Consider the following 24,414-nt stretch of genomic DNA (forward strand, 5'->3'; position numbering starts at 1 on the left):
AGATACTGCTCTTATTTTAATCGTATTTTCATATAACTATCAATTGCACGGCTCTTAACGATCTATGCTGAACTTCCAGTTCCACATATATCTTCACAGAATTTCTCTCTTTAAATATCTTTCACGCTTTTTGATTCCTTATTCTCATAATCGCCTACCATTCCGCCTCCAACTTTTTCAATTTTTATACTTTTGTTGACCCAATAGTCTGTAATTATCTGGAAGAAATGTCAAAAGTCTGGAAGTCTGGAAACATGAAAAAATGTCTGGCGGAAGATCAAAAAGTCTGGAAGATACAGACTGAATCTGGAAGGTTGACATAGCTGACGGAAAGTGTGAGCCTTTCGCACCTGAGTTTGAGCTGTGTTTCAGTCATACACTCTAATGTAAATGGAGAAAAAAACTATTTCAATTCCCACCACACAACGTACAAAAAATAACAACAATTTCTTTCCCGCTGTCAGGGTTGCCACGTTGAAATCTTTAATCCTATAAAAAGAATTACAGATCAACAAAAAATCTGCACTGAACAACAACAACAACAAAAATCATGAGTGGAAAATATTTGGCAAATCTGTAGTTTTTTTTACTGTTGCTACCATATCTTTCCTTTCAATTTTTCAATAATCAAAATAAATTAATTAACTAAAAGGTATTTTAAAAACCGGTAGCTTCAATCAACTGTGTTATCATTTCTCATAATTGACGAATTTCACATGAAAGTGAATTCTGTCTTTTTCTAAATGAGACGTTCAATCGATATGGTTTCGTTTGTCTATTTCAAAACGCTTTTTATGGTTTATTGTTATTATTAAAAGTGGAATCTGTACTAATTTTAACCAAATCCTTCAAATTTGTCTTCTGTGCGGACAGAATCTGTACCAAAAAAAAAAATCAACTTCCTAGCTGACTTGCAGTTTATATCGAAAAACACCGTTTAAAATATCATCTGAATCGAAGATTACCATCGGTTTAAGAGGTCAAAGGAGTTTTGTTACAGATTTGCTTGATGTTCCCATCATTGAACTACAAAATCAATCCTAATTTAAAATTTTTGAAAAATTAGAACGGCCTCTAGAAAATCAGAACACCTGGCACCTGAGAGCAGCGGCTTTTTTCGTGAACCTACCAAGCAAAAACTATGTGAGCTCTCAGATTTCTCCTCAGCACAATGCGCAATAGATTTTTTCGGAGAAGGGAATTCTCTTCATTAGCGGATGTGAATGCTCTCGCTCACTCTTATGTGTTAACAATCTATGTGATTTATCACTCCCTGCACAGCTTGGGGGGAGCAGACGAATAAAATTGCACTCTCTTTCACTGGACAAGCTGATCTGAAGAGTTGCCATCCATGGCCTCAAGAACCCAGTTCGCGCGTTCTCTTAGAAATCGACAGAGCATGCAAAAAATTGAGAGTTGAGTCACCGAACTTAGAATAAAACGGTTAATTTTGGCGACACTCCAAGAACGCAAATATTCTCATTCGGTTTGTTCTGCCGAGATACCTAGCTAGATGCAACGAATACGAATGCGTACATGCGAAATCAGTTTGAATCGTACACTCGTACGATGTGCTCGCCTGTTTTTTTATATGTGCTTTCAATCGTGGCAGTCGACTTTTCAGGCAGGCAAACACGCGTCTCGAAGGGAAACATACAAACACGATTCGTGGCACTCACCTATGGTGGGTTCCTCTCTGCCGATTAGATGATGCAAAATCGCCAGAGAGATCGTAACGATCCCTCTGTCGATTTATTTTACCTCTCTGCCGATTTATGTTTACTGGGTATAAATCCAAGTCTCACACAGTTATGAGAGTCTAGTTTAGGGTTACCATACGTACTCTTTTAAGAGTACATGTACCCTTTTTCGATCAAGATAGAGCGTACTCTTCTTTTTGTGAAAGTTTGCGGAATGTACTCTTTTTTTTGTTCAAAGGCATGGAACAACAGCGCACCACAGCAATTTGAACTCTTTTTGAAATTGAACATTTTCTCATGTTTGCGATGTTCTGATCTTTTTCTCTTCGAAAGTTCGGATGGGTAACAAGGTATTCGATAGTTCGAAAGAGCAATGGGGAAGCAATTCGTATGAAAGAAGCAAGGAGGTATTCGTGCCCGAAAATGCTTGGAGGTGTTTGATAAGCTGAAAGAGCAACATTGTTTTAGCTATATTTTTATGCTGTTTTGATATACGTTCCGTATACATTATAGAATGATCGTATGAAAGTTGATACAACAGCATTTACCTACCATAAATGCATACATAAATTTCATTTCTTTCTAAAGCAACGAAAACTACATCAATTGGGCGTTATCCGACACCTTACTCGTACCTATCGGAAGAATGCAAGAGAGCGCAAGATGTAGCTCTCATAGCCTTTATATCATTGCCAGCGACAATATTTTCCTGTTTTTTTATTGGTCAATATTTATGATTTTTAGACATCTGGATGCAGAAAGAACATGATGATGATTTTCTCACTTGAATTTCTATCACATATAAATTCAAATTGACTTCGGACGACATTTTATACGATCTTTTCACTATGCAGTTGAAATTGCGATTCGCAACACCATTGTAAATGACTTAAGTTATCATTTTTGATACGATTTCATGTTTGTTGGGTAAGAATTCGATGGTCCGAAAAAAATCGAGAGCTTGAAAGGGCGAAGAGGTAATTGATCATACGAAAGAGCAAAGAGGTGTTTAATAGTCCGAAAGAGCAAGCAGAAATATGAGCTGTTTGAAGCCTAAGGGTTTTGGTCCTTCGAACCGGATCGTAAAATGTTCAAAATCATCTTTAATGTCGTCTCCAGTGAACCATGAATACCTTACTGATGAGGGTGGGTTGGGGAAAGAATTTGTGTCTAGCAGCGTTGCCAGATTGCAAACCGCACAAATCCGTAGGTTTGGGGGAATTCGAAAAATGTACTGATTTTGGTAAAATGAAACCTGATGACTTTTTTTTATTTTTTTTGGTCGTCAGGCACAATTTTCGTTTATTTGCAGAATCCCTTAATATTTTTTTTTGATAATCCGGAAAAAATCCATAGGAAATGCTGAATATCCGTAGATTTAGAGCATTGATCCGTAGATATGTACAAGTCCTTGAAGACTTTGGCTCCACACAACTATTCCAGAAGGATAAAAAAAGTGTTTCGAGATGAACGTTTCCTTTCAGAACCATATTAAAAATTTTCATAAATATTCATTCAGTGCTCAACAATAAGGAAGCGAACTAAAATATTTCGAAAACGAACGGAAATAAATATAATAAGCGATAGTTTAAATTAAAATTTACTTATTTTTAAAATTAATTTCGTAATGCTAATTGCCCTTCATTCTACCAAAAAGATGTTTATAATTCCTCCACCATTAATCAGTGTGTTGAATCTGAGATTAAGAAAACAACAGCAACACCTCCTAGGTAGTCCGCACTACTTCGGAGAGCTTTTTATTTATTTTAAAACTCATTTGCTTTCCAGAGTTGATGACTTTCCTCTTGGCATTCACATGATCTACCTTCCTTCCTTGAGCCAAACTGTCTAGTGGCAGAACCCACGGTTCACGTACCTATCGTATAATGAACGCGACTCACACGACGATCAACTAGAGGGAGAGAGCGAAGTTTGCGGTACGCTGGAGGTTGCAGATGGAGAAGATCACTTGACTACTGCATCATCATCAGCGGATAGAGTACCTTCCTCGAATGGAAGAAAGTGAAGCGTTCGTCTTCTACTTCTCTTTCATCAAGTGGATCCAATGACAGCAACCAACCGCGGTTCACAGTAGTGCCACACAGAAGTGCTGCTGAGGCTTCTTAATCACTTCCATCTGGGATGCTACAAACTATTGCATAATTAGGCAGAGGCAAGCAGGCAGGCTCTTTTGATCTGCTAATTGAGTTGTATTTATACGAGATTCTCCGGCAATGAAGACGCCTCAAAGAGGTTTAGCGGTAAATTTAATACCCTTGACCGATGCCGGTCGATGGCGGTGCGGCTTCAAGTACCTATTCGGACGACATTGCGATCAGAAGAAGAGTTTCGCAGCAATCAAACGAAACCGATCTATTCATTTTCCGTGAATTGCACCAAGATGGATGGCCATATGTTTTCGCTCACATTACACGGCAAACCTTCCAAGACATTATCATCACATTACTGGTGTCGATTGAGAGCTACCGTCCAAAATTTTTGCTGCCTTCTTCCGTCAGTTATCGACGCTAACGACAGCCGGAGATTATGATGAAATATGGGAAAACAAACTAACACGAAAGTTGAGAAAAGGAGAACGAAAAAAAAACTACGCACAACTCCATAATGAGTAATGCCATATTCGTTTTCATCTGGTGGAAAGATGGTTGTGCACCAACTGCTGTCAACTTCATATAAAAAAAACGCTTTGACAGCACTTGGTGCACTACCGGTGCACCACCAGAATGAAAACGAATATGGCATAAGTAAACATAAATCCCGGGATTTCGGTGGTATCGCGCTCGCTGTTGTTCGCTGCAGTACCATTCCATTGTGTTGGGTGCCAGCTTTTTTTTTCCTTGGATCGAGGCCGGGAAAGCCCTCTTCCGGCCATACATATTTACTCGTCTAACAGTGGGTGCATCCCGGTCAATCAACGTTTGCTTTGGCCCAGCAGCAGCAACGTAAGCACATATTGCATTCGGATCCCAAACATTCTGTTGCTGTGACTGACTGACTGACTAGCAACAACAAAACAATCAAACGACCACATGTGAGAAAGAACGCTCCAGTTCGTTCGGTAAACTTCTGCTGAAGTGGTCAAGTGCAGTTGGGTGTCGTGTTTCCGAGAGGAATTCTGAAAATTTCCACATTTCTATGCTTATGTAAAACGATTTGTGTTGTTTTGTTTTTTTCATCGGAATTTTTTTTTAGATTTGGTGCTATAAAAGTATAGCTCGGGAACCGTTTTTGACCTTGAGATCGGTTGTAAAATTATAGTCGTTGAATGGTTCGACTTTATTTTTTTTTAGCTCAGAGGCTTTTCTTGGATTTTAATTTACCAAGAACAAACAGAAAACGTGAGGATATAGTGTAATTAGCAGAATACATTTAGCTATCGTTTTTATCATGAATGTCATGAAGATTTCACAGATAGTTCAGTTTAGTTCAATTCAAAATCGAATACGAATCTTAATCCTCTGGTTACTGCCCTATTTTTATTTTCCCTGTTAAGCTATAAGATTCCATTGGTTCTAGCCAAAAAAAATCATTATACAAATAAAGATATCGATTGACAATCGAGTAATTAATTTGTGCGGCTGATTTCACAACGCGATAATAACTAATTGAGATGTTCCTCAGCAATCAATCTCCCTCTGTCTTATTGTGCTGGATCATAAAAAAACACCTTCGTTCATATTGTCGAGTGAAGCAGTAAAGATACGCCATATGAGGAGTAGTCCTGCCCTGCCCTGTCCCCTCCCCCTTTCAAGACGGTTCAACGGGTATTTATACCGTGGTCTCGTCAATTTTGAATCGCGCATCAGCAGCGATCGCGTCTGGGCGGTCCCTGAGAGAGTTTTGATGCCAGAGGAAAAAGAGGTCACAGCAATTAAAGAGGCAATAAAACAGACAAAATTGACGCATCGTCAGTGACAGAGACCTTTCATGTGACAAAAGTGTCGCACCTCTTCTCACCTTTTATTTTATTTTGGTTTGAAGATTTTTTCCCCGATGCCATAACATCGGTGGAAACACAATACCGTAGTCAGCTCGAAGCCATGAGGGGCAGATCCAACAAACAAACCCGAAAATCTCCTCTCAAAATAATAAAACATTTTTAGCACGCTTGGCAATAAATTTCGTATCTTTCGAAAAGTCTCATTAAGCATTCATAAATTATCGGTGTGTAGAATGAAGAAAAGTCGCGTTTGTCGATGCGTCCCCGTCTGTCGTTTTCTTGGGGGATGTCCAATGCCGGTGATGAACGAAAAACAGAAAAAAAATCCGTACAATCATGGAGGGGATCTCTTAAAATAAGCTCGCGGCTTCGAGAAAACGACGCGTCGTCGTTGCAAGACAAATGGCAGAACATTCATTAGGCGACAATCGCGAGCTACCGTTTTGATTGTTTATCATATTGGCTGGAACGGTACGGAACGGTTCGCGGTTCGTTCGTCACGCGCCTTGTGCGCTAAGTCGGATTTGATTTCTGCGCCATTCAGCGAATTGATTGATCAGTCAGGGGCACATTGCGAGTGACCATTTAAAGTTCTGGACTTGAGTGATTTTTTTTGTTTTTACCTCGAAAATGGACCCGGAATGATCACTGTTTGGGTTTGAAAGAGTGACCTAATTTCGTGAAGACTATTTCAAGAGGTAAGAAAGAACTCCAAATTCGAAGAACTAGCTTTTGCTGAACATCAGAGATTTCCTGTCAGCCCGCAGAATGCGATCAGTTTCTTTCATCACCCACAACTGCATCAGAGTAGAACAGCCGGATTGGGTATCATCATCTTTATAGCTAGCAGTCGAATGCATTCACCAGGAGTTTCCATACGTGTGTCATTCATGAAACTTCTAAACAGGAAAAAAATCGGAACTCCCCTTTTCGTATTTTCTCCGCGGAGTTGTGCCTGCTTTCCTTTCAACTGGTCACGTTTCGTTTCCATTCTCTGGCATATGGATTGGAGAAAAAAAACCTTTATTCAAGGAATAAATAGATCTACCATCGGATATTCTATTCAACACACCGGATACGGTTCTTGAAAAAAGGCATTATGCGGGTTATAGAAACAGTAGTCGGACTAAAAGCATAGTGTGAGTTTCACCTTCTAACGCAAAGATAAATCTCTAGTGTTTTAGTCGAGACTGCAGTATTTTTGAGTTTTTCAATTTTACGTGTGATTAAAGTTGTTTGTCTAAAAAACTCACGAACTAATTTAGCCCTCATCCGTCTCTGAAATTTTTACCCGTCACAGTCCCTGTAGTGTCAATTTGACACTCCTGACTAAAATCTATATATCTCTATTATTTCCTAGCCGATTTTTAGAAAATTTATAGTTTTGGAAACCTCGTGATGTGACTTAAATATGTTTATCAGACAGTATTGAGCTACAACACTCCAGTTGTCCGTTATTCAAAGTCTAGGAGAAAAAGTCCGACAAAACATACTTCGGAAAAATGACCGTAGATCAGCTTTGGATAGCTAAAAAAAATCACTTGGTGTCCAAAAATCCTGAAGTTAGAAGCTAAACAGAACTTTTCTAGGTGAATAGTGTCTGAGAAACATATTTGAGTGACATCACAAGGTTTCCAAAACTATAAATTTAGTAAAAATCATTTGAGAAGCGAGAGAGATACAGCGGTTTTAAGTGAGGAGTGTCAAATTGACACTCAAGGTCTGATTAGGGATTTTTTTCCTGTGCTTTCATGGTGCGTCCACAAAAATAAAAATGTATTATGCATAATTAAAGATTTCAAGAATTTATTGAGGGTCCCCGAAGAGATTGTTTTATTTGGATGCACCTGAATAAAGTTACAAGCCGCCAAACTTCCAGTAACGTCTTTTTGACACTCAAGAGCGGATTAGGGTTAATATATCGATAACTTTTAAACACTGAGCCAGTTAAACTAGCTTGTTGACTTTCGTACTCAACTTAATCTAATAACTTGTTGGTCGATTCATGATGTGCTGCGCGTCGCCACGTTGTAGTTCCGGAAGCAGGAGGACCGTCGATGTAATGGCGTATCGACTGGGTGCAGAAACCATCGACTTTGCTGGACTCCGTCGTTGCAGGCGTCTTCCTTCGTTGGCTGTTAATCGGCCTGCCCACGAGAGTGCCCCGTATCCGGACTGGCCTAGAAAGGAAGTCCTCCTTAGGAATTAGAGTTCCGCAGAACCCGAAGACGGTGTAGAAGTAGAACACTTGTCTCTCGGGTAAAATCCTTGGATGTACACGAACACTGTAAGGAAACCGACTTAACTCACGGACGCCTGTTATAGATGATACTCGAAAAACGGAAGCAAGCTTCCTTTTCGGCTTTCTCGTTTCATTTTCTAAATATTCAATTGACAGCAGCTTGCAGAAATGTAGCCTACTGTGGTGCTATCTTTTTGTGAAACTTTACAAAGACATGAATTTTCTAGAACATAACATTTAAAAATACAAAACAAAAACAAAAATTAAACGATTTGTAACCAATTGATTACAATCCTTATCCAGTTTCCCATAAATATGTATATTATTTAGATCGAGAAAATCTGATATCGTGTAGTAAGAAATTGGATTCAAGATTTGTTAACAAGATGCTAACTCTCATAGCATGAAAATAGTCACATGCAACTTTGTTATATTTATCAATTTAACAAAGAATTCATAGGAAAAGTTCAACGTCACCAACATCTCCGAACCATTCAAAAACATTCCTATACAAAAAAAATGGAGGCAACTGTTCAAGAGGTAAATTGCGGGAACGAAAGGAAAAAATCGCTCCAAGATTGATGGAATTGAGACATCAAATCGCAACGCACGTACCTACAGAAGAGGGAAAAAAAAGGCAAAAACACTCCAACTAACCGCCCAGCAGCCAATCCAAGGCACGGCAGCAGCAGCACGAAAAGGTCGACTCCAATTCAAGCACCAACTTTGGACCAACAACCAAGAACCTCGGACCCGGACCGACCCGGGGTGTATGTGTGTGGCTAATGAAAGGAGGCGCGCGCGCTCTTTTGGGCTTTGGACCCAGCTGTGCGCGCGTTCTTTGGGGTCCCTCGTCGGAAAGGTTGTACGGGACGGACCGGCAGCAGCTCCCTTCGGTTGGCAAAGTTTTATGCTGCGCTGCGCGGATGATGGTAGCCAGCCCAGTACCCGAAGAAAAGAGAAATCCAAATAACAACTATGTGGCTGCCGACGACGACGAAGATCGAAAACATCGTCATCATCATCATCATCATCATCTGTGGCTGCTGCGCGGCCAGGAGGTTTGCAGATGAAGTTATTATTTCGTCGGGATGTGGGCGCATTTGTACGACGACGGCAACTACGGCGGAGTGCCCGCTGGCAGAGTTGCCTGCGCCTTGGAATGGGGTAATCTACGACGGAACGAGCACGGCGGCGGCCCTCATAGTAGATATACACAGAGAGACCGCACACACAGGGGGTTGATGGCGAAACAACAACAGCGCCAGTCGCATGCAAACGGTGAGATGGCGAGACGAATCTACCGCAGCAAAAGCAAAAGCAGCAGCAAAAACACGAGCGAAAAGAAGGAGATAAAAGGAAAAAGATAGCCGGGTCCGCTCGCTCGAGCCATGCCAGGCCCTCAGAAACGTGGATTGGACTAAAGCTCAGCTTGTAGAGCTCTGAAACTAATGTCTCAATTGAAAAGTATAAAGTTTAAATTGAGATATTATAATGGCAGAGTGTGTCGGGTAGGTAGATGGATATTATTGCTTTGATGAAGTATTCATTTGCGATTTACAAGGAAGCCTATAGCACGGTGAATGGAAAATGTAATTTTTCTTTCGTTAAGTGTTGGTATTGCAGTTTTTGGATGCCATGGATTTGACTCCGAAACTCCATTCCTTGATAGTTCCCAGAAGGTAAGAGTTCCGATACCGTCTAATGAAACTCCCAAAAAATCGTTTGAATTTTGTCAGGAAGATCTTCTTCGGCCAGGCACATTCTCCGAATTCCTCAGGTAGCCATATGACTCATCTATTCCCCAATAAAAATCGGCTTTCCGGGGCAGACACGAACGAAAGGCCACTACAAAAAACGATCTGTATACATTGATCGTCGTATCCCGGCTAAGCTATTTAAGAGAGTCATAAACGATGTCAGTGTTGGACGAAAGCAATTGATCGGTTCCCTCTGTCCGTTCGTTCGTGCCAAATCTCGTGATGTGCCGGGCGGCTTGGCAAGATGCGGAAGGCGGCCGACCCACGTTGGATTGTACTCCGCCATTCGCCACAGATTCGACGAAAAGAAGAAATAAAACATAATTAAGATGTTTGGTTTGTTTTGAAACGTTTCTGCTGCCTTTCGCGCTAGGATCTCTCAATCAACTCTAGCAGCAACAACAACAAAAAAGAACAGCAGCATTCCACCGGCCGCCGTTGCCTGCCGTTTTGGATCGGTTGTTCGCGAGCCCGATTATCCCATGGGGAGCCCCGTAGAGTTCCTAGTCGTTTCCATTAGGCCAACCAGTTCGTGGAGCTGAATGGCACCACAGCTATACTAGCGCAACCGAGAGCGAAAGAAACGCGATTTAACCGAAAGGTGAATAATAATAAATCTGTTATTATAGCGGACTTTTGTTTTCCTCTAGCTATCCGTACTTTTGCCTGTTCTTCAATTTGTATAATTCGTTTCGTTGTAAATTAAGAAATCACAGTTTTTTTCTACAACGTCAAATCGAGTTTTGATTCTTTTCTGAATATAGCAACCTCCTGAGGCTGTTGTCCGCGGCTGGAATCGCTCTAAGCTTTCTATAGGTATAGATATGCCCGAGCTGCTGCTGTTTGGTTAGGTTATTGCAGTAGTAACGAGTGTGCGCGCGGCTTAACATTTAAGTGAACTCCCGAGGTGTCTAGGCGAGCCCCGGCAACAACGGTTACGATTGAACGTCTGGCGCTGGACCGAAGCAGAAAAAAACTAACTCGCCTCGCTATTGCCTGCCAGATAGCCGGATCCATCCGCGCGTGGTGTGCGGCATGTTTCCAGCTGAATTATGACTATTTTGTTAGCGCTGACTGGCCCTGGACAGGAAAAGCGCCACACCGCGAATGAATTCGATTACAACGACGACAACCGCAAGATTATAGTATGGTCTGGTCGGTCATCAACAGTCTAGCGACGATGACGGGGACGGTAGGAACGCGGTGAACGGCCGAGCTGCACACATGCCTCGCCTTGCTTCACGGCCGCGCTTCGAGTGAGCACATATACACAGAAATTGAACGACTCCGGTACTCCGGTGGTCTCCACTCGGATCGACTATGTAACAACCACCGGTGCCTTGGCGGCCAGCCGTCAGACCCCCGTTTGTTTAATAGCGTTGCGGCGAGTTTGGTGTGGCCACTCGCCGTCGCATCTTCATCTGCAACCGCAAGAACCTTGACAAGGTTGTTCCGTGTCCATGCGGGCAGTCTCAAGGTCGCTAAGTTTTGATTCAGCGAAATTGGAATCATATCCCAGCCTATTTTACTAAGATTATCGTTTTGTGTCGAAAGCGTCATGCGTTAAGAATGAAGTTAGTCGATGAGTTCCTTTGAATTCAGTCACAGTATTCGAATAACCCATATATCTAGTGTTTCACAGGCTACTTGCTAGCATTCGTATATTCATTCAGGAGGTTCTTTGAACCTTCTTTTTGAATGTTAGTCATGCGTTAATCCTTGATCAACTGCTATAACTGATCAAGGATTAACGTTAAACTTCAAGAGTGTTTCGGTTCACAAGTTTCAAGACAATCGGAAACAGGAAAACTAAAAAATATCACCGCATTTCGAGGAACCAACAAATCTCCGCTGTCATCGCGATCACGTCCCACGTTCCTTGATCTTCAGTTGCGCCCATTTGCGTCCTTCAAACAACAACAACCCAAAAAAAACAGAGCCGTAAAGTAGGTTTTTCAATGGCCTTACTACGCGAGGGACAACTACGGGAGCGAGCGTGCGCGCGCGGAAATGTGGAATCATTTAATCTGATATTCAGACCTACCGCATCGGCACTGTTGCCGCACAGTGCTTATTTTCGTCCCTTCAAGCCACCCCATAATCTCCTTCCTTCTTCTTCCATACGTCAGTCAGGCAGGCAGGACAGGCACGATTCATCACAGAAAAAAATACGAAAACACTCGTGGTGAGCGCTCAAACATCGTCGAGAAGAGCGAACAGCGGAAACGTCACCGTGGTGCCCTCTGTCAAAACGATACAAATACATTTGCGACATGTGTTCCTCGTTCGTTCGGCTGGAGCAGTCGAGGATCGCTCTTGCTCATACTCTCCTCACCGCGAATCAGCAGTGAGAGAGATCAATTCAACTCTCAAAAAGTTTGCTCGCACTCACACCACCCAGCGTCGACTGTTTGTGGTAGTGTGGATCATGCTTCGCTCACACGCAGCAACGGAAAATGTCTTTATTATTGTGTAGTAAATCCAAAACGGAGGAATTATGAATCAGGGTGGTCCGTGCTGCGCTGTGCCAAATACGGGCATCGTGCGGTATATGGCGTCGTGGCGTGGAGCTGCCTCTGACAGAGAAAGAGAGACGGGAGGGATACTTCCATCAATTCTCTGCGGCGAGGAAGTCCCGGCCTACTACTATGCTGTATTAATGATAATATAAGCATTATTAATGTTAACCAAACATTTTATTCTTCTTCCAACTCCAGCTGTCGGGGTGATCGCAGCGTATTCTTATTCATTGCCTGTGTCATTCAGCTTTGGCTTGCTCCTTTGCTCGCTGTGCGGTAGACTTGCGCTCCTTGGCTTCCGTACGTTCCCCATTCGCGATCGCGATCGCCGCACAGCTTTTAATTTCTGTGTGGCGGTTTTTCTTTAGTCAGTCGTACCGTATTCCGCAACACAGAGATCTGAATAATTACATAATAAATATTTATTTTAATTATAGTCCATTCATTTCTATTATTGCCGCTATTGTCAGTCGGTTACCCGGCAACACGTCACACCACTGCTGCTGACATCAGTGATGCGCTTTTGGCTGTGTTGTGGCGTATTGAAGCGATTGAAGCATGGTAGCGTAGTTGTGGTGGTGTTTGGCAACTACTGCCAACGCAAGCATGGTAGCACAAGGCGACGTTTAGTTTGTGTACCGACTTAATTGTTTCTGTCTCTCGGTAGGATTGCCGCAATGTGGATGAAGACGACGACGACGACGACGGTTTCGAACAATGAAGTGACAACGACGATCACTGACCTTTTTGCCGTCAACAGAGCGGCGAGTGCGAGTTTATGTGCACTTACTTTTGACAGTTCGCGTACGGTTAAACGGACGTAAACTTGTGCGTGTGTCCTGCATAACTGGGCACACTGTCGTAGCGCCAGTCTGATATGGGAAAAGAATGTTGTTTATTCATGCTCTGTTACATAGTGACCTGATTAACCTGTATACACCGAACATAGGCGTGTATTTTGACACATACTGGCTGCTGGACCCAAAAGCGTTGACAGTTTAATTGATTGCAATCAGTCTTACGCTTGACCGTAGCACATTGAGTATTTCAGCTAATCAAACAGATGACTTTACAGATATGGCTCTTAGGAGCAACCAAACCGTTTTTCACAAAAAAAGTCATCTAATATAGATGACAAAAATGCAAATACCCTGTCGGAAAAAGTTGCTGCTTCGACAACCCGTTGGGTCCTTTCAAGCATCCTAAATTGACTGATTTTTCTAAAAATTCGGATGTAATTTTCTTACTGGGATGAAACTACTCCAATAATGATCAAAGCGTACGCTGGTGTCGGCATTGCGTACCACTGGGATGCTTAGCCAAAAGCAGTACCAAAAGTTTAAATTGAGTGTCCCTCATATGTAGTCAGATTGACGTAGTTGGTAGTATATTAGCCTTGAAAACCCTTTTGATCATTATCGTATCTTAATCATGAAAAACGTAGTATTGCTTCGGTCGTTTAAAGGTGTCAGATTTATTACTTAGCTCTAATGGGAATAAATCAAAACCCCCGTAACGCCGAATCGTCGAACACTAATTAAGTCGTACAATTTTGTGATAGCTCTTTTACACACAGTACCATGAATATACAGAAAAAAGCCAATCTGCCGCCGCCGCCGGCATTTCCCAGTAGTCGCCCGAAGGCGGCACGATACTAATAAACACATAACTCCGAAGCAAAAGTAAACATAAATATCCGCAAAGTTCAAATAAACCATCATCGTCATCAGAAGCCGCGAGAGACAGAATGTAAGAAAACCGAAACGGCAGCAAGAAAGCAGAAAAAAGGAACGGTTCATGGATCCGGTGTGGTGCCGCCGCCGTGGAAACCGCCGCTCGAATAGAGGCCAATCATCATCTCGGGCACAGGGTTGGTTGTTGTTGTTTGCATGCCACACAACAAGGAAACAGGGGCTGGACAGAGGCGGCAATAAAACAAAAGGAAGAAAGAAAACACACATATTTGCGATTGAGAAATCCGGTAGCAATTTATAAGAGATGGCAAAATTTAGATAACGAAAATGACATATTTCCAGTTCGATTCTGGAGCCCAGCAGTTGCTTCTACATCAGCTCAGAGTGGCCAGCAGAGATAAGGTACCGATCGCCGATGGATGATCGATGGATGCCTGTGTCGGTCAACTTCAAACGGCCATGTAGCCCAGTAGCCACGACGGTTCCCATAGCGAATGGTGGCCACACTTCAATTTCAGTATGTTTACATTCACTCAATCGGCATATAGGCAAATGTTTGTCCTGGAGGGTTTTTTCTGCTGCTTCTTTTTCTCTCTCAATTATGTTTTGGAACAGAGATTCGAGTTACTACTGATGGCGGTGGCAGCGGCGTCAGAAAGTTGTGGTGGCACCACTGATAAGCTGATGTAACTCTGGGCTCCCTTTTCATCAACCATCATTTCAATAGTTAGTGATTATACCGTTGATAGTGATGGCGCTAGTAGAATAGGAAATGATCACACAGGAGCCTATGGTTCGGGAATGATGAGCTAGATGTCGCCCAAAATTTCTGGGCGATAAAATATTCTTTCGTTTGCTTAGGGAATTACATCAGTTTATCAGTGGTGGCACCACCGTGGTCATTCGTCGTCCGGTCCGCCAGACTTTCGAAGACGACGACGACGATGACGATCATGTGGCCAAAGGTGATGATCACACATAGCTGGCGGATGCTGCTGACACCGACATTTAAGCAATATTTGTATAACTCTGTTTGTGAGACATTGAATTTTATTTTCATACAATTCCTAGGGTTTATTGGCACTCATATTTTGTCAAAATTTGTTAAACAATTGTTTGAAATTGAAGGAACAGTTTTTGTCGGGAGCGGAAAATTTAAACTTGAATATGGTGTTTATTTTCCTAACTTATCATTTATTTCTGTTGACAAATCTGTTTGTGAGAAATTAGATTTTATTTTCATTTCATCAAATTATAATTGGTATCCATATTTTGCAGAAATTAGTAAGGAAAATGTCCAAAAGTACAGTTTTGTCTGGAGCGAGAATTTTGAACTTGAATATTGTGTTTATTTTTATAACCTATGACTTATTCTGTTGGTAGAATTGACAAGTATTTACTTTGATTACTTGCCCCTTTATAAGATTTTTTGTATTTATTTAAAATCTGTGAAAATGTACACAAAAGAGGTGTTTACGAGTTTTATTAAGTGGAATTCGTAAGATTGCAGATAACTTTAAACCCGTTTGAACATAAAATGTGTTTACAGAATGCCACACACTTGGTTTTTACACTGACTTTCAGCCATAAAAATTGCTGGTTGTTTTGCGGAGAGTCAGCGAACATGCTTTGCCTGATGAAATCTTAGCAGGCAAAATCCAGCAAATTTACTGTTTGTATTAAACATTTTAGAAATACAGAATTTTTAAAATTTCTATTTCCTTTTCGCAACCTTTCGATTTCCGGCTCGAAACCACAGACGACGATGCATTGCCAAAAACAAACATTCTAACCTCATCAGCCGAACGACGGGTGGTGTCTGCAACGTGTCTTAAGTGAGTTCTAATTTTTTTTTGCTTCTCAAGAAATCAAACCGTTCTTGACTTGCATTTGCGAGGGCCAGAAAGATAACAATGCACCACTTAACCGAAAATCAGCAAACACGATCTGCTGATGTGTTTTTTTCTTTTTCCATTTTCTGGGCAACAAAACACAGGGCCACACACATTGTCCGGTACCCCCTGAGGATGACTGACGGGTGGGTGAACCCCGAACAAACGAACGGACGAAGGACACCCTCCGGGATTCCAAGTAGGCATTCCGCTATCCCGGTCGGTCGTCGAAAAATTCGAATCCAAGAAAACCCATCGGAATGGCAAATCCCGCCTTCCCTGTGCTGTTGATGTTTTCTGTAGAATTTCGAGAAAGTCACGTTATAGGTAAACACAACAGAAAAGAAACTGCCCAGACATATTGCGCTTGTTTTGCATTTGTTCGGAGCTGTTTGTGCGGTTACAATTCAAGCAAGTAGAGCCATTCGATGAGTCTATGTATTTTATTGCTAGCTAGCTAGACCACCCAGCTCTTCTTCTACACGTCGGAGGTCGTATCTGTGACAAACCATCAAGACAGATTACCATAATGCCGGGACATGAATGGAGAGAAGATGCCTTGAATGAATTTTGTGCTTTTTTATTGAACCGGCAAATTACGCTGCCAATGAATGGCTCTAGTGTAGGCAAGAATCGAGCATTACACCGTTATCAGTTTAATAAAACAACCATCCACGAATGGTGAACTGTCTATAGTTGATAATCCCTTTGAACTGGAGATTATGCTTGATGAGAATGATTGACCTATTGCTCCGATCGTTGCTTACGAAATAAATTAAACGAGTTTTTAAATACCTATTACTATACGGAAAATTTAATTTAATAATAGGTTAAGTAGAGCCAAATATTTTCATACCTCTTCTTACGAAATTGATGAGAATTATTTGCTCAGTGTTTAATATGATCGACTGATATGACTTGATTCTCTATTCATTTTAATCACACGCATGCCAAAATAAGTAGGCTTTTCGATGTCAAAGTAGGCATGCATTTCATTTCAGGAAAAATAGTATGTTTTCAAGTTTATGTGGTGAATTTTTTTTAAACTGTTAAAAAGTTAAATAAAGGGAAGCCTGTTTAGAGGACTGCACATCGCGATTGGAGGAGAAAACCCGAGGTTGTCTGGAAGTTGAAATTGAAACTGATATCCAACTGGTAGGTTGTAGTTTTATGTTGTTTAAACCCCCAAACACTTAATAATATGCAACATGACAATCCTTCACGTACGATCGACGACACGCTGCTGCTAGGGAATCATTCTCTTCGGCAAAGCTGACAGCTGACGGAATGGAATTTTCATTCGCGCTGATTCGCCTCAGCTAACTCTCTTTCTGTTCATCCATTTCACTGCTCGATCTGCCAACGCGCCAACGATCAAGCGAGCCAGTGAAATGTGCCATGCTGGGTGGTCCTCGAAAGCCCGAAGCAGTCCTTTCCCGGGTACAGTTGAAGTATGGCAGGAAAAAAACCCGCCTGTTTTAACTTTTCGATATTTCTCCCGGTCCCCTGGAGGCCTCGGGCTTGCTGCTGGCCAACGCCTGCGCCTCAGCTTCCATGCCGTGTCCACATATGTAAAGCTGTTGGCAAATGTGTAATTCAGGTAGCTGCGTTAAAACTTGTTCTGCCAGAGATAGCAAACGCCGCCGCCAGCAGCGGTGCCTCTGTCGTTGATTGAGATACGCGAGATTTTGCCGAGCTAAATGAGTCGTGCCAGGGGTATACAAGACGGGGTAATTACTGAACTGGAAATTGAATCCAAAAATAAGCAACCCTGAATCCTTGACAACCAGAACCATCCCATTGCGCATAGTTTTGGCTCTGAATCATCACCGTCCTATGTTTAGGTTCCCTTTCAGTGAAAAAAAAAACTAAAAATAGACCCTAGAGTCTCTAAAAATGTCGATTGAGACTGATAGAGTGATCATCGTAGGGCCGGCATACAGTTTCTTCATGTTTCGACCTTCTCTCCGTGCCTTTGTGTGTGTCCCCAGGGTTCGGACCTTTCCAGCGAATGTGTAGTATACTACATATGCGGATCACATGGGCATTCGTTGCAGGCTCCGGGGAGTCCGTTCGTTTCTACCTTAATTTTTCGCTTTTCCCAATGTTTATTGTACTGTTGCTTTTTGTTCCAGTCAGCCTCGCTGGGCCTGCCGCAGTTCCGTCGCCCGAACCTCTGCCCTAAGAGTTGAGAAAAACAACCGATTTCATCCTCTCTGCCTTTTTTGGTTTCTTCTCGATCCCGCTTTTGATCTTTCTTCGTTCGACTACACACGTTTGGAACGAAGAAGATTGAGTTGTAATGGCTAATGGAATAATACACGAATACTCGGCGTTGTTGTTCTTGTTTCTTTTGCTGCTGTTGGACGAGCTTTTGGAGTTGGGATTGGTGGATAAAGTTGTTGGATGTGACTGACTTAAACCGGGAATGGCCACTACAAAAGATGATGACGATGATGATAATGATGACGATGACGACGATGAATCTGATGATGATGTCTTAATGTTGCTCGGCTTTAAGATGGGAATAGAGATTGAAGTGGATCGATGGAAGACGGCGCGCGCGATCTCGTTGAGGCCAACTTCATAGAAACACAGGCAGAGAAAGAGACCCTTGAACCACCATCAACCAACCCTCTACTAGGCAGAGCTTTTTGAGAAGAAGATACAACCTGAAATCGTTGATCTCTCCATCAACGGAGTGGATACAGAAATGTCGGTCGGCATATTTCTGTGTGTGGTTCAATTCACGAAACGATTGGCGGCAGTACAAATTATGAGGAAAGCTCCAGAGACCGTTTATCTTTTTTTTTCCTCAGGTCGTCGTCATTGAGGAGATGCTGCGGTTTTCAGGAGATCCACCGAGTCCGAGTTCCAAGTAAACCGAGAAGATCGCGTGTGTGTGGTTTCTCTTTCTCCTTGTTTTTGTTTTTTAAAGGTCACTGTCGATCGACTATTGCGTTTTTTGTTGCTGTTGTTGCAGTTCGTCCTCGCTCGTTCGCTGCAACCGGTAATTATTGCAAATTCTAGTCGCATGTAAAATAGGGGAGACCGGTTTTGTATTGGGGCAACCCGCACCCTGCTTGGGTGAGCTTTAAAATGATCGGAGCAAGAGATGACGGTGACGATCTTTCGTTGGCGATCCCTGGCCTCTGCTGCCTGTCACCGTCGAACGAATTCATTTTCATGGGGTAATTATGTAAATATGGGGCGGAAAATCTTTTTCCTTTTGCTTCGGCTAATGGGATCTTCTCTGGTGATCAGTCGTGTGGGAAAAGATAACCCTCTAAAGGAATACATTACTACGATAAGTTACTGGGGGCTACACTTTACAACTCTTGATAATTTAAATTTCACAGAATTTTGTGATAATTTATGGTATTATTTGGACTTCACTAAGAAGGCACTACAAGAGCTTCATTTAGTCTTTCTGAGCAAAATTATTGTGATGTCTTCATGAACTCTCCTTCAACCATTTTTTAAGGGACGTGGTGTATCTTCTATAATTGGTCAAAGAATATTATCTTAGCAAGCTTTGGATGCAGCTATCTCAGTTTTAAACATATAGAAGCCTATATTTGTCCCAAAAAAAATAATCCTAAAATCTAGCCCAAAAAAAAATTAACGTGTTTATACATATGTATGTATTTACATTCAGCTGGGTCCAGACAAGGAGGTCAATGCCCATCTCCCAAATCTCCCAAAGGGTTTAAGCAAACATCGGGAATTGTAAACTATGATAAGGCCATAAAAATTGCAAAGTGTATGCATATTTTCTGGTCACAATAACAGGTTAAAAAAAAAACAAATTCTTGTTTTTAGGGAAAAAAATAAACCGTTCATCTCAACGACGCATAAATGAGATGCGATAAGAAGTATTTGGTTTTAAGATGATGGTAATATGGATCATCTTTTGCTTCAGATTGAGACTAACTTCGATATAATTTTGATTAAATTTTCCCAAATATTTCGATTTAAAATAACACAGAAAAACAGAGTAAATCTATAAAATAACTGTTCTCATTCTTCAAGTGTGGATTTTCAAGTGAGATTTAAAAACTTTCTGGTTTATTTATTCGCTTTCAAGTGTTCTAAACCTACCTTTTCAATTTGATCCAGCGCTATCGAGGCATCGAACCAGCTAGTCCTAATGTACAGGTCGGAGAATACTTTCTCGTCCACCGTGTCCCCGTGGGTATCCGGAACTCTCGGTAGACTATCCATAGTTGGTACTACCATTTCGATTTTTTAATTTGAAATATTGCGTCTTCAAGTCGCAATTTTTTTTCGTCGGTTTCGTTTGGTTTTTCCAGAGATTTTTCTTCTTAACACTTCTAACAAACTTTCACTTCATTCGATCGATCACTTGAACCGCGCTACCCTCACAATGTAAATCACTGCCATTCGAATCGAAAGCAAATAAAGCACCACCGATAGGCTTGTATGATGTTTTCATTCGTTTCCCGGATTCTCTAGAATCGAAATGCCCTCAGCAGCTCAATCTTGAGGAACGAAACGAAACACGAAAAACCTACTACTATCGGTATGGTCGTCGATCCATCCCGGGTTTTTCAAGCGGAGCGGAGGGAGGATGGGTGACCGGATTCGTCGAAATTTATTTTCCTGTCACTATTCGATTTGGTATTCTGCCTCGGAATCAAAAACACGATCCGAACGGACCCGCTTTACATAGCTTTCCATTCTAAAGAGGCATTCATAAATTGTGCACGAGGCGGCGCGCAGCATATGGGGGTTTGGAAACCCGAACTCTCCGCGCACTACCCACGCCTATCGCGCGTCGCAGCAGAGAGGTGCCGTGCCGTTGACACACAATTTCTAGTTTCGGTGCGTCGACGACCTTCCCAATATCTCTTCACGGAACGCACAGCGCTAGGCGATATTGCTGCTGTTGATGCTGCTTGGAAACAATCAGATTTCTGAACTTTTTTTTTTGTTGAAGGAATTTGTTTTCGGTTGGTGTGTATATATCACTGACACTTTTTTAAGGCCTTTTTTTCTCGGACACCGAATATTACCACGGGACGGGTGTTTTGTTTTTCCTAATAACACAGATCAGCATGTGCAGACTGGGTTCTGACAACCACCAGAGATTATCGGGACACTTCTCAGAACGATCGCCGAGGGTGACAACCAGGACAAAAACAAAATATCTATTCCCATCGATCTTTCCACCCAGCATAACACTTTTCATGACATTTTTCTTTATTTTTTTTCTGGTATATTCACTTCTCCGGCAGGGCTTTGCTTCACTTTTTTTTCTGTCGAATTAAGTCGTGATCACCGAAACAGAAAACAGTGATCTTGTGATGTTTCAATTGAATCACACTTCCTAGTTTCCAAGGAAATCTTCAATGAAATCGCGACCGATTCCAGGTATACTTCGTAAACGCGATCGTAAGACCCGCCGCGAGGTCGCTTACGCAAATTCTTCGCGAGACTTCGGTGGCACGAATCGGGAAAACATCAACTACCGACTGATCTCCAATCGGGTCGAATCACCAGGGGTTGTTCAAATTCGGGACATTCGGATCCGAACACACTGTTGTTGGTTGATTGCCTGTTGTTCACTCACGATAACCGAAGGTGGTACGCTCGCCTGGCCCTGGTATCGCTCTCTTCTTGGGTGGTATTTTTTATACTTGAACTATACAACTATACCACACGGATAGGTTCAACAGAGTCGACACGACACGGAGCATCGACGACTTTGCACGTCCGAACTTCGCGATTGTTTTCGATCAAATAAAGTCGGCCATCTTGCTTGAGAGGGCTCGTTCGGCTGCTCGTGCCGTTGTGTACGTGGGTCATTCGTCAAAAGTCTCTCTTCCTCTCTCTTGCAGAAAAGTGAGCGAGCTCAGTCCTGCTCTCATTCTCCATACCGGAGCACAATTTTCGCATCGTCCATCGTGTCGTGATCGTATCCGCAATCACAACAGTAGAAAAGAGCCAAGGAGAGCATAACACACCACACTGTGTGGAAAACAAGGGTGGATGAGAGCGAACATAGTTTTTCCAGTGCTCGCTCGGATGCAGTCAGTCAGAATTTTCGCTCACCCATACATATGAAATGATCCTGGCTGGTCTCGTGCTACTCCCGCTTGATGTTTCTGGGAGGGTTTTTCGTTTGAACTTATGCTCGTCGTTCCGAAATGCGCGCTCAGCCAGCTCTTGTTTCCAAGCCTAGGTAATAAAACTTGCTCAGGCCAGACTAACGTTTATGTGTTCGGTTTAAGCTGAAATATAGGTCTGGTGGCACATTGATTCAGCTAGGGTTTTGAATACCGTTCCAAAAATTAATTACATTAATCCCAGATGCAACGTGAACCTAAATTTTATGATATTCGTTTTGTTTGTTTACAACTAGGGGTTGACTTTGATATATTTTTTATATATATTTTTTTAAGTTTATTTACGATTCAACCTTAGAGGTCTCTTGCGTCCCAAATACTTTTTCGGATATATATCGAGTTAAGGGAAACGTGCGAAATGAGACGTGTGAAGTGTGAGAAGTGAGACGTGATCTCACTTAGTTGTGAGAAGTCTCACGTTTCAAGTCTCATGTCTTATTTCTTACGTCTCACACCTTACGTCTCATTTCGCACTTCTTCCTTCTCAAGTCTTACGTTCCACGCCTCACTTTTCACGTCTCTTTTCTAACTTCTCACTGACGTGGAACGTGCGAAATGAGACGTGTGAAGTGTGAGAAGTGAGGTGTGATCTCACTTAGTTGTGAAAAGTCTCATGTCCACTTCTTACGTCTCATTTCTTACGTCTCACACCTTACGTCTCATTTCTCACTTCTTCCTTCCCACGTCTCACGTCCCACGCCTCACTTAGGTCTCAGATTTCAGGTCTCAACTATCAAGTCTCGAGTCTCAGTTTAATGTATTAGGTATCTTATCTCATGTCCAAGTCACAAGCCTAATGTCCCATGTCTTACTAACATATCATGCCTCATACACCATGTCTCAAGTTTCAGGTCATATGGCTCAAGTCTCATGATTAATATCTCATGTCTCAAGTCTCATATCTCAGGATTTATGTTTCAGGTCTCAGGTCTCAGGATCAAGTTCTAAATAATGTATCAGATCTCAGGTCTCTGGTCTTAAGTTTTAGGTCAGGTCTCATGTGTCAGGCCACAGGTCTCATGTCTCCGGTCTCTTTTCTAGGTGTCAGGTCTCAGATTTCAGCACGATTCATGGCTCAAATGTGCAGGTTCCATTCCTAATTGTCTCAAGATACAGAGTAGGCTCCCCCAGCCTCAACTTTAAAAGCTTTTATGCGGTTTCCGCAATAAGCACGGTGTTTACACGGTTTTCGCAAATAACACGGTTTCTTCGCGGTACGTATACCAGTGAAAAAACCTTATTTTATTGGACATGGAATGGGAAATTGTTTAAATAATAAAGTCAGTTCTTTTGCTAATAGCTCGTTTACTAGGAAATCTAACCTCAAACAACAATTTTTGCTAGTTCCAGAGCTCGTAAGTTGTATAGCCGGTACCGAGGCTATGTGACATAATTTCTGATGAACGACAAAACTTTTGAAAAACTTAATATCAAACAGATTCCAGCGTTTGAATCTTAAAACATGTCTGCTCGTGGCAAGGTCCCTAGCATATTAAAGTGTGTATTTGCTTATTGTTTTGTATAAAATATAATGATTTGCCAAAATTCTGCTCCTGTGGAAAAAACACAATATCAAGAATAAAGTAGAAATTTTTCTTACAAACCACGATACATTTTTTCAAATTTTATCATGAATTGTCATAAAATTACCTTCATTTCCTTCATAGAAAGTATTTAGATCAAACGAATGGTTTTTGAGATACACGCATTCGTAACTGTCCCATTTCCAAAGGAAATAAGCTTTATGAACAAGGTTAATCATAAGTTCAAAATCTTTTTCTTACCGGCACTTGAAACCCTGCCATGGTTTCGACTTCACTTCTATGTATACATTTTACTCGGAACATGCTGACGCTGAGCGGTTCTGGAGCAGCAGAGAGGAAAACGATCGCGTGTGAGATTCAACATGAAGTGACTACAGCTGTGGGACACTAGTAGTAGTAAATTATTTTGAAGGAAAAGATTTTTCCTTTTTTTTTTTTTACTTTTGCCTTCGACAGAGGATCACCAACGAAGTTGCTGACTCCAGAAAACAAAATCACCAGTGTTGCTGGAAAGCTGTTTTGTACGTTTATCATCATAATTTGTAATTGAGGCATTCAATTCGTCGGTAGTCATACATCGTCAACATGATTATTTATATTCATTCTGTAAGCATGTATGTATGTTGGTTATACACCATGCGTGCACGGATTCACCGCAGTTTCTACCTATGTGTTCACATGCATTCTTTAGATTATTAAGTTAGACAAATCTCCAATGCAGTGCATCACCATACCCGGACCCCATGGCTTGGTATCCAAAAGTTTTCTTGCCGATACCGAGAATCGATTCCAGTACGCCTGGCATATCAAAATCAGACTAGCCTAATCTATATAGCCTATCCGCTAGATCACATAGGGGCTAACATGATTGTATATATTTCTTCTGGTGCGATGTATCATAGATTTGCATAGATTTGCAATACTTTTGAAGAACATAAAGTTTGAGTTAAATA

At 41.8% G+C, this 24,414-nt stretch overlaps 1 protein-coding gene across 1 annotated transcript in view; it reads right to left on the minus strand.

Moving 5' to 3' along the window:
• The window catches only part of LOC129741522 (protein patched), a 43,893-nt gene extending 22,330 nt beyond the window's left edge, over positions 1-21,563 (minus strand). The window contains exon 1 of the mRNA XM_055733261.1: positions 19,870-21,563. Within this exon, the coding sequence (XP_055589236.1) occupies positions 19,870-20,007 (138 nt within the window). The 5' untranslated portion in view covers positions 20,008-21,563. The remainder of the gene's footprint in view (positions 1-19,869) is intronic.
• Between the last annotated feature and the right edge of the window lie 2,851 nt (positions 21,564-24,414).

This window comes from Uranotaenia lowii, chromosome 2 (genome assembly GCF_029784155.1).
Source record: "Uranotaenia lowii strain MFRU-FL chromosome 2, ASM2978415v1, whole genome shotgun sequence".
NCBI classification, from domain to species: Eukaryota; Metazoa; Arthropoda; class Insecta; order Diptera; family Culicidae; genus Uranotaenia; species Uranotaenia lowii.